The 11,799-nt window shown below is 35.0% G+C and overlaps 1 protein-coding gene across 1 annotated transcript; it reads right to left on the bottom strand.

Annotated features, from left to right (window-relative positions):
* Positions 1 to 353: 353 nt before the first annotated feature.
* Positions 354 to 2,451, bottom strand: LOC115991476 (photosystem I reaction center subunit XI, chloroplastic). Its single transcript, XM_031115207.1, has 2 exons — positions 2,158 to 2,451; positions 354 to 1,022 (listed from the first exon to the last, which is right to left on the bottom strand). The coding sequence occupies exons 1-2, from the start codon at positions 2,416 to 2,418 to the stop codon at positions 531 to 533; spliced, it is 753 nt and encodes a 250-aa protein (XP_030971067.1). The 5' UTR covers positions 2,419 to 2,451; the 3' UTR covers positions 354 to 530.
* Positions 2,452 to 11,799: the final 9,348 nt, after the last annotated feature.

The raw sequence follows: 11,799 nt of genomic DNA on the forward strand, positions 1-11,799 counted from the left end.
TATTTAGGGAGCGAAACTTAATCTAACCAAATTCTTAAGTTAAAAATTGTGATAGTAGAATAACTGAATATAAATATCAACTAACAAATCACTTCTATTAAAATTAATTAAGGGAAAGACTTAAGTATAGTACTTAGGTGTTATTCCTTAGGTTTATCTTTTAAAATTTTGTCATGTGACTTTTTTCCCAAAGAATAAAAGTGTATTTTTTTGTTAAGTAGCAACATAACAGAATCTTAAGAAAGGAACTTAAGAAACAATACTTAAGATACTGTACATAAGTTTTGTTCATTAATTAATTGTGCTGAAAATTGGTTAGCTTCTTGAAACTATATATTAATTGTGAGGCTAAGTTGAAACTTCAGACACATAATTGCAAAATTTTGAAAAATAAAATGTACAAGTCCACAATTAGGAAGTCCAAATTTTACATACAACAAATGTGACAAAAGTTGATCATCCAATATACAATTCTACATTTGCTTCCCAATAGGACCATACATTAAGAGAAAACATAGATTAACAAAAAATCACTTGAAGTAGTAAGGAAGGTTCAGGACATAGAGGAGGAAGTAGGCCCAAGTGACACCAGAAATGCCACCGAAGAAGAATCCGCCAGTGAACTTGGCCCATCCGTCTGCAGTTTGCAACTGGTCGGGCTCCTTCTTCCGGCCAGTTAGGGTTAATGAGGGGGCAGTGGATGGCTCTCCTTCATTAAAGGATGCAATGCCATACATTGTCAAGCAAAGGCTAAGTATAACAACAAGTCCAGCAGCAGCCAGAGACCCGGCTCCCCCAGCATAGGGGGTGTTTCTCAGAGGCCCAGTTTTGACAAAGGGTCCAACAAGGAGAAACCCATGGGCAAGGCCAACTTCAATTCCCCTTAGAAGTGGGCTGACTGCAGTCCGATAGGCCGGAAGGTTGGAGAGGTACCATGCAATCAATGGGCTTGATGTTACTGGAGTCTCTAGGCTTCCAATGAATGGGTCACCATTGATGGGCTGAATAACTTGGAAAGTTGGCTGCCAAAAAAAAAAAAAGAAGAAGTTATATCTAAGTAGGATTAAGTAGGACTTATAAAGGAAACATTGATGGGCTGAATAACTTGGAAAGTTGGCTGCCAAAAAAAAAAAAAAAAAAGAAGTTATATCTAAGTAGGATTAAGTAGGACTTATAAAGGAAACATTAGGTTATAACTTATATCTATACAGAATCAGGTTATATCTAAGTTCTATTAGGGTTTTTTTCTTTTTTCTTTTTTTCAAGAGAGTACGAAAGTAATAATTAAGTTGGACCTAAAAGACTCGAGTACTTGTCCAAGAGTGGAATCCGGAAAAGAAAAAAAAAAAAAGCAAACTACTTACGAAAAATAGAAGACCAGTTCTCCTAGTTGCATATCAGTAGCTAGTCCTAGGCCCTAATTATTATGTCTGTAAAGGTTTTACATCTAAATAAGCGATAGCCAGTGGTAATGTCTCATGTCTATGCTTAAAAACCCAACTTCCACTCCTCCACTATCTACTTACCTCAAACACAAACAAAAACAAAAACAAAAAATCCAAATGTGTTGTAGCTTGTATCTCTTAATTTTAAATCTTATTATATCTAGGTGATAATATTATCACCTACAATTGAGATTATAATTTGGGAAGTGAGTGGATTCGTAAGCAAAACGCGTTTGACATAGTGGAAAAATACCAAACCACCACAAAGCTTTCTTCCAATTAAAATTGAACTCATGCTGTTATAAATATCCGATACATAAGATATATTCTCGAACTCAAAAATTAACTCCTTTCAAGTCATTTAGGAGGTGATTGGGATTATATGGTATTTCTCATCCAAACAATCGACGACAACGACGATAACAACAACAACAATAATAATAAGACCACAACAACAACAATAGTTTCATATTTGTCTTCGTTTTTGTTCTAGTACATGGACTACATAAGATATAGCCCTTCCTTACTCATGATCTCTATTTTAGGATGGATGCAAGATTTGAAAAGATGGTTCGAGACTTTACTAACTGAACTAGTTAATACCATCACACAATCATAATTGACACATGAGCTTTATTTCTATGTGTATGTGTTTATGTACATGCATATACATATGATCTATAATTCTAGAGAGATAAGTAAGATTATATACCTTTTCAGATTGGACGGCTTTGATGGTGAGGGAATGGAGTCTCCTAGAAGGCAAGACTTTGAGGGGAGAGCCAGAGAGGCCTTTGGGCGAGACCAAAGCTCTTGTGATTGGTGAGGTGAAACTGGACTTAAGCTGGCTGGCCATTGGGGAAGCAGTGGCCATGGCTTTGCTTTCAGAAGAGAAACAAGTGTAAAGACTGAAGAGTAGCAGAGAGTTAGTTCTATGAGAAAGTTTGAAGTAGTGAGATTTTCGAGGGACCATGTATTATTGTCTGAAGTGTTCAAGAGGCTGTGGTTGCTAAAGCCCGTATCATTTCATTGGATGAGATGTGGCACAAAACCTTATCCCTTATCCAATCCTTTCCAGGTGATTAGGAAACGAACTGGGTCGGGTTTCATTTGGTTGAAATGGGGTGCCTATGGCTATGGATTTGTTTTCCTTTTGGGATTTGAGCCCAATTTGGGTTCTAAAGAAAATGTCCGTTTATACAAGTGATTGATGTAGATGAGATTCGGTAAAGATTTGTCAACAATTGTAAAAAATAAAAAATAAAAAAATAAAATTGGGTCAAATTTTAACAAGAGCTACTTTTTCTCAAGGTTGGCCCAAGGCCTAGGCCTAAGGCCTCACCACCCCAAAAAAAAAAAAAATCCCTCAAAACCCCCCCCCCCTCCCAAATTGTAAAGGCCCAAATTTTTATAAAATTATATTTATTTTTTTTTAAAGTTTGTGCTTTTTTTTTTTTTTTGGTTTATTAATGATGTTAAGGATATCGTAAATTTTAATAGTGGCTTACAAATTAGCATGTTTCCAATCACAAAAATGTTATTTAAACATTCATTAGTTAAATTGATGAAGTTTATCAATGAGTTAATGTCACATCATATTGTGAATATTTTATAGTGCTTTTAGCGTATTTTTTCTTTTCATTTTTATTTAGACTCTCAAAGTACAAGATCAATAGAATCCTAACTCAATTAAAACCCTAAAATGTTTCAAAAAATGTTACAAATGTGTTAAATCATCAATTATAGATTAATCTCCCCTGATAGTTTGAGACTTTAATATTTGTAAACTAATATCCTACAAAGCCATAAACCAAATAATCTCTCTCTCTCTCTCTCTCTCTCTCTCTCTCTCTTAAAACAAGATATAAAATTAAAAATTAGATTACAACCTTACTTAGATGTGCATCGTCATATATCCATAATAAGGTATATTTTTGAAGTGTAATATATTTTTATTTCTTTTTATTAATATTTATGGTTCAACTATGATATTCAATTCTCTATATGAAATTAACATTGGTTTAGTTTGTATTATTCATCAAATTATGTATTTAATGTATCAAATTAACATTGATTTGATTAGTCTAGGACAGATTGAAACTCATTCTAATTTACCCTGTAAACATCAATAAGTTTTGAAGAATGATGAAGTTATACCTTTGGATTTGGTGAAGGCTAAGGTTCAACCCTGCCAATCGTGATGAATTGCTTAGTTTGGAATTGTCGTGGGCTTGGGAACTTATGTACAGGAAAGGAGCTTGTAGAAATCATATAGGCAAAAGATCACTCTATTGTGTTTATAGCCGAAACATGGACAGATGAAGTAAGGCTTGATCGAGTACAACGAGATATAGATTTTGAGAATAGATGGGTAATGGAAGAGGAGGTTGTCTAGTACTTTTCTAGAAATCATCAGTCAACCTTTCTGTGGAGGGCTCTTTGAAGTATTTCATTGATTTCTACATCAACAAAAATTCTAATAATGCTTGGTTTTTTACGAGGTTTTATGGTGAACCAGAAACAGCGAAGCGTTGTGAAGCCTGGAATGATCTTCGAGGTCTCATCCATCATTCAAATATTCCCTGGATTTATGTAGGGGATTTTAACAAAATTACAAAACAAGGAGAAAAGTTAGGTGGAGCTCTACGAAATCATAATTAGATGCAACTAATTAGGGAAGTAATTGACAAATGTGGATTTATGGATTTGGGGTTCATTGGTTCTTTCTTCACCTGGAGTAAACACTTTTAGGATGGACAGTTTATTTAGGAAAGATTAGACAGAGGTTTGGCAACAAATTTGTTCTTCTTGAAATTCCCCGATACCCGAGTTCATCATCCCCACTGTGATGCATCAGATCACTCTCCCCTTCTTATTAATTTCTCAGGGTTGGACACTCCTACAAAGGGAAAAAAAATATTTTGCTTTGAGTAAATGTGGCTGTCAGATTATAGATGTGGGGAAACAATGGAGGCATCTTGGGTAACACACTCCTTTCAAAAGTTGAAAAATGTGGAAAATATTTGGATTGGTGGAAACAAAATTGCTTTAGGAACGTACGAAGAGAACTGGAAAAGAAAAAACAAATCTTCTTTCCCAAGCTGAGGTCTAGGCACAAAGGAGTGGGTGTAATCATCATGTTAGAGAGTTGAAAGCTGAAATAAATATTCTTTTAGAGAGAGAGGCACGAATATGGAGCCAAAGGTCTCTGGTTATATGGGCTAGCAAAGGTGATAGCAATACAAAATATTTTCACAGCCGAGCCACCAAAAGACACCAGAAAAATACAATTAGGGGAATTCAAGATGAGACAACCAATGGTGTGATGATCCAGATGATATAGCTTCAGTTCTGACTAGCTATTATCAAGGTTTGTTTTCCACCTCTAATCCAAACCTTGCTATTGGGGTCTTATCCCATGTCCCTCTGAGTATTATAGATGAGATGAATCAAGAATTATGTGTTGAATTTCACGAGTAGGAAGTGGAAGTTGCACTTAAGGACATGCCCCCCTTAAAACTCCCGGACCAAGTTGGATGCCATTGCTATTCTATCAGCATTTTTGGAATATTGTTGATTCTGATGTTACCTAGGTTGTCCTCTTGTGGTTAAATACATGTACTCTCCTTGAACCGATTAGCCATACCTTCCTAACTCTTATTCCCAAAACATCAAATCTTGAGCATGTTCACGATTATCATCCAATCAGTTTATGTAATGTATTGTATAAACTATTTTTCAAAAGTTCTTGCAAACAGATTAAAAAAATTGCTTCCAGGTATTATTACTAAACATCAATAAGCTTTTGTTAAGGATTGTTTGATTTTAGATGATATTTTTGTCACTTTCGAGACTTTGCACTGCATGAAATATCACAAATCAGGGAACTCAAGATTTATGGCACTCAAATTGAATATGATCAAGGCATTTGACAGGGTGGAGTGGTCTTTTCCGAAAGTTTTGATAAGAAAGATGGGGTTTGATGAGAGGTGGATCGACCTCATCATGATATGTGTTAAAACTATTACCTAATCAATTATAGTTAATGGCAAACCAAAGGGGTTAATTTACACAGAGGCATCAGATAAGGCAATCCCTTATCTCCATTTCTTATCATTTTATGCACAAAAGGACTATATGGGTGTGGGCGCAAGCGCTCACGACGAGTTTGGATTTCCCCAAGTCCGTGGGAAGTACGCGTTGGTCTAGGGTGGACCATGGCAGATGGTGTAGTACCCTTGTGGAAGAACTGATCTTTACCAGAGCATATGTCAAGAGTTTAGGTATGGGGATGGGAAGGTGTTAGGCACCCAATCCTACCCAACCAATAGGTCGGCCTACAATCATTGTGTTCCAAATCCTAGTCCATCAAATGGTCCTCTAATATGTTATTCTAAAATCATACACACTAACATGCATCTAACATTCAAAAATGACAAATGTTCCACACTCATCCATAGTATTAAAACCCTACCATTCATCTAGATAAATGTATCCAAGGGCAGCAAGCATATCCAAGGTAGTAGCATCAACAAGGCATTTAATCAAGCATATTCAATCATTTAAACATAGCATCATCGTATTTATCAAAAAAGGAGACCAATCATCATATTCAAAGATGCATGTTCATATTCATATGCATGACTTACCTTTACTTACCTCACTGTACCATAACACCTCAGCACCTATACATCAATGCACGGTCAAGTTCTCATGAATGTTCATGTGGTTCATTAAAGCCTAAACTCTAATCATTAATCCAAGCATGTAAAATAAGTTATTCTACTCACCTTAATACTAAACATGTGAAACCTAGACTCAACAAGACCTAAACATATGATTAAAACTAATCTAAACAGACAAAATAGCAAGAAACCTAAATTTGCGTTTCTAGGCATGAGTATGCATGTGCATACGTGAAGTATGCATAAGCATGCATAAAGCATGTGCACACATACACACCCAGAAACACAGTTTTAAAGCAAGCAACAAGCAACAAACAACAATCAAACAAAACTTGCCATGCTTCTAATAAATTAATCCAACTCTTCATTCAAAACATGGTGAGGCACAACAAACCAAAAAAAAAAAAAAATCAAATCATATTTCTAAACATAAATTACAAATAAATCAAATAAGAACACAAGTTCTAAAAAATCCAAATTAAGGAAGAGCCATGAAGAGAGACTCCCTTATGTATGGAACACAACTTGGTTGATATTTAACCAGCCCCTCAGTGCCTACACAACAAGATTCAAAGGATTCAATAGTTTATTGGTAATCACAACTCAAAATAAAAAGATTTTCTAGAAAAAGCTTTAGAAAGAATGTTTGAAAAACATTTCTTGGAATAGGATCAATAGTTTCTGCCCTAATGAGTAATAGAGAGAGGTTTTTAAGAACCATAAATGTTCATAATCTATGAGTGCAGAAGATGCAGAAAAAAGAAAGAGTCTTTGGAAGAGTTTAGGTCAAAAATCCACTCTCTCTAGCTAGGATTTGAGTTGGGAGGTATAAGGTTGTATTTATATGTTTAAACTAGGGTCTTCAGACTCATTTAAAGGGTTTCGGGCATTCCTAAGGGTCTAGGGGCCGGGTCCTATCAAAGAGGAAAGCTTTGGGCCCTAAAAAAATGAATTTTTGAGGTTTTGGAATGTATTGTGCACATGCATACACGAAGCATGTGTGCGCATACTCGAAGTATGTGCATGCATACTCGAGTTTTGACTAATCAGATGCCCTAACTTCAAATGGCCATAACTCACTTAATAGAAATCCAAATTTGGCAAAATTTATGTTCAAATTGAACCACAGGAAGTGTAATTTCCAATGAACTAACTTCACTCAAATATTCTTTGCAGTTCAAAATTTATGATCAAAACAGTGAGCAAAGGTCATTTTTCATTATCGTTTTCAAAGTAATTTGAGCACTTTTGAGTTTTGATTATGTCTAAACTATCAAAATAACTTCAATTTATGGGAAAAACATAGTTTGTATTGCATACAAAACATACGTAACGAAAAATTAACGGATCTACTTCATTTGTAATTAATAACATGTACTATGTAAATTTCAGAATTTAAGAAAAAGAGAACATACCTTGGTGTTGTAAAATTCAAAACTAAAGATTAGAAATATTTGGGAACACTTTTAATCTTCACTCCAATTCCATTTATGCCCAAGAAGTGTGGTCTCTCAATTAGTTTATACGTATGTATTCAAGGGAGAATAAGAAAGTGGCTTACATTCACATACACACCATTCTCATACCATTACTAAATTTTGTATGTTTCTCTCCTTATATATAACTGATTATCTAATTAGGTTAGCTTTTTGGGCCATTCCAATTGGACCTTAGTATGTGGCTTGGAGTGGGACCAAAAGTGACAAATAAGACACTGGCTCTAATGGGTTTTCGACCTTTCTATCATCTGTTGACAAGCCCAAAATTACCATCAATTATATTTAATACCACAATATATGTATAATTGCACTCTAGGCCTTATTAATAAATTATTTCCCTAGACTTTATTTTACATTCAACCCCTTCATTAAAATATTCGTAGTAATACAAAGTCATGAATGTTGATTGCCACTTTGAAGATTACTACATCTTAATCCTTGAGTATCTGGTTTAATCCTTTAAGTTATTCATCATATATTTATGAAATCCAATTTCATAAATATATACTTAAGTAACTTCTTACTAAAGTGATTAGGCTTAACACTCTAAATAACCAAACTCATTAAACTTTTCTTAAGGGAATGTTTTATATCTCCATTAAGAGATTATGAATTCCATTTTGAGAATATATGTTCCTTCAACATTAAATGTGGTTACCCAACATATTGAGGTTTTAACCATGACTTTAAATCTCACTCCTAATATATCAAAGCAACCTACACTTCATGACCAGGTTCATTGTTCTATTAGGATTAAGAGTTCATGTAAATAGAAATTGTTAGATTTATTATTCATTTGACAGTCATTAGTAAAATAATAAATATCACAGTGGTCCAGTTCAATATGTCTTAACACTTAAAACATATTAACTAGAAATCTCTACTTCCATGATCAAGACAAGTCATCTTAGTTGATATGCTATAGTCTTCACAGATGAAATGCCCAATTTCATTATTGATTATGAACTAAAATTCAGAGTTTACAAAGAACTTGTGATTTATATCTTCTGTGACTAAATCACATAATATGCATCTCATTGGACTATATGATAATGTCCAAATATTCATGTTACTATTATTTTAGATAATAATAAAACAATTTTGTTAATCACAAAATAATATCATATATAATGTCATACATAGCATCTTACAATAGGATTTAAAGGCACATATCCTAACAATCTCTCACTTTCCCTAAAGACTATTGTGCACTATTCTAACTCCTATTCCCTCCAAATGTGACTCAAAAGTCCTTTGGGCAAGGCTTTGGTAAAGGGATTTGCTAGATTATTGGCACTATCAATCTTTGCTACTATTACATCTCCACGAGCAACAATGTCTTAAATGATGTGGTACCTTCTTTTAATACGCTTTCCTCTCTTGTGATTTCTTGGATCTTTGGATTATGCAACTGCTACACTATTATCACAGAACAATGTGATAGGAACTTGCTCCATTCTCACAACACCAAGATCAGAAAGGAATTTCTTGAGCCAAACAGCTTCCTTTGTCGCTTTACAAGCAGCAACATATTCAGCTTCCATGGTGGAGTCACCAATGCCATATTGCTTAACACTCCTCCAACTTATGGCTCCACCTCCTAAGGTGAACACACAACCTGAAGTGGATTTGCTAAAATCAAGATCTGACTGAAAATCAGAATCTGTATAACCAATGGGAATCAAATCCTTACTATGGTAAACAAGCATTTAATCTCTCGTTCTCCTTAGATACTTGAGAATATGCTTTACTGCTTTCCAACGTTTAAGTCTTGGATTTGATTGATATTACCTAACCATGCCAACTAAATAACAGATATCTGGTCTAGTACAAAGCAGGGCATACATAAGACTTCCCACTACAGAAGCATAAGGAACTTGTCTCATTGTCTTTTCCTCTTCAAGAGTCTTAAGCGTTTGGTCATCAGACAGAGGAAGTCTGTAAGGTTGAATTTAATCAACCATCTTGTTGGCTTTATTCTGTGCCAAATTTGCTTGTATTTCAGCAATTAGTAACCCTGTATTTAGGTGGGATTGTTGTAAGGGTAGTGAGTGAGATAGTGTACAAGAAAATAGAGAGCTTCCAGAGAGAATTTTGAGAGAGAAACCCTAGAGTTATACAAGATTGATTCATCCACAATCTTCACATAAGAGACTCTTCAAATTCCTCAACTCTCTTCCTCTCAATTGTTAAACCCTTGAGAGGTCTTTTACCAAAACCTTTTCTCACCATATCCATTACTGTGAGAGAGTTGTTTGGTGTTCTAGGAAGCAGTTAGGAAGGAACCAATCTACATTGGTTGATGCTATGGTCAAATAGCGGAATCCGGGATGTTAGAAAAGAAATAGGTTCGACGCAACCTCGTTGGAGCAAGAAGCTTGGAGGGCTTAGGTACACTGGGTAGATTAGGCTTGGAGGGTCTATTACTGTTCATGTATCCCAACTACATTTTCTAGTGAATTACTTACCACTTGAAGGGCGGCGGAGAGGTTTTACGCCGAAGGCTTTGGTTTCATCTTCGATAACACATCGAGTGTTGTCCTTGTATTTGCATCTCTCTTCCTTTTATCTTTACCATCTAATTACTACTGTGATTGTGATTATTTATGGTTTAGATTGTTTATCGATTGGATTATTAACTTATGCTCATGTTTCGCACATTTATTATTTGACATTAAGCTTGAATTGATATTTTTGTTATTGGGATCTAAACGTTCAAGGGTGTTTTATACACTATTTGAACTTTCAAAGTCCATATCTGAAAAGGAGTAATCCACTTTTGGAATTTTGCATGCTAAACCGTTCTAGAACCTTATCTATATACCCTGCTTGAGATAAGCTTAATATCCTATTCTTGCGATCTCGCCAAACCTTGATCCCTAGAATAAAGTTAGATTCGCCCAAGTTCTTCATATCGAATTGGCTTGACAACCAAATCTTTACTGATGACATTACCCCTACATCATTTCCAATGAGTAGAATATCATCAACATAAAGTACTAGGAACATTACTACTTTATCTTGGTGTCATTTGTACACACATGGTTCATCTAGATTTTGTTTAAAATGAAATGACTTGATTGGTTGATCAAATCTGATTTTCCATGATCTAGATGCTTGCTTAAGTCCATAAATGGACCTTTTCAACTTGCATACCATATGCTCTTGGTTCTTTGCTACAAAACCTTCTTGTTGCATCATATAGATTTCTTCTTCAAGATTGCCATTAAGAAACGCAGTCTTGACATCCATTTGCCAAATCTCATAATCATAATGAGCAACAATGGATAAGAGAATTTTGATAGATTTAAGCATTGCTATTGGTGAAAAGGATTCTTCATAATCAATACCTTCTTTTTGTGTATACCCTTTCGCCACTAGCCTTACTTTAAAGATTTCAACCTTTCCATCTATCCCTTTCTTCCTCTTGTAAACCCATTTGTAACCAACGGGTTTAATGCCGTTAGGCACCTTTACAAGATCCTAAATTTGATTGGAATATATAGAATCCAATTCAGATTTCATAGCTTTGACCCAATGATGTGCATCTATATCTTTCATTGCCTCTTCATAAGTGTAAGGACCAGATTCAACCTCTTCTTGGATAGCTTCATAAGTTTCTCCCAGACCTATTAATCTTACAAGTGTCCTAATAATCCTCCCACTACAACAAGGCTCCTATGTACTAGTCATCTCATGAGTAGAATCTTATGGTGTATCTGATACAACCACATCATTCCTAGTTTCATCCATTAATTGTTCAACTACAGGTTCATTCATTTCAGCCAAAACAACTTTACTTCTAGGATTAAAATTATTCACATAATCATCTTCCAAAAATTTGGCATTGGTGCTAACAAACACTTTGTTATCTTTATGACTATAGAATAAATAAACTTAGTTTCCTTTGAATTCCCTAAAAACATGCATACTTCTATTTTTGCTTCCAACTTATTAGACTTCCCTTTCAACACATGTGCTGGACATCCCCAAGGGCAGGAGTATGTCACAGTCTTGACGTAACCGCAATGACAATGACAATGAAGCCCAGAGCCCAGGGAATAGCAGAAGGGAAACTTCAGAACACACTATGCAGTCAACTCGCAGTAGTGATCAAATGATGAAGAACATGAGGAAGGAGTTAGATGAAGTCAAAAATGCCATGAATGG

This window comes from Quercus lobata, chromosome 1 (genome assembly GCF_001633185.2).
Source record: "Quercus lobata isolate SW786 chromosome 1, ValleyOak3.0 Primary Assembly, whole genome shotgun sequence".
NCBI lineage: Eukaryota > Viridiplantae > Streptophyta > Magnoliopsida > Fagales > Fagaceae > Quercus > Quercus lobata.

Bases quoted from the DNA above. Each gene is read 5' to 3' on its own strand.
- LOC115991476 (XM_031115207.1), bottom strand. From the start codon at position 2,418: ATGGTCCCTCGAAAATCTCACTACTTCAAACTTTCTCATAGAACTAAC. The intron at 1,023-2,157 runs GTATATAATCTT...TTTTTTTGGCAG, and splicing joins AAGCCGTCCAATCTGAAAAG to CCAACTTTCCAAGTTATTCA.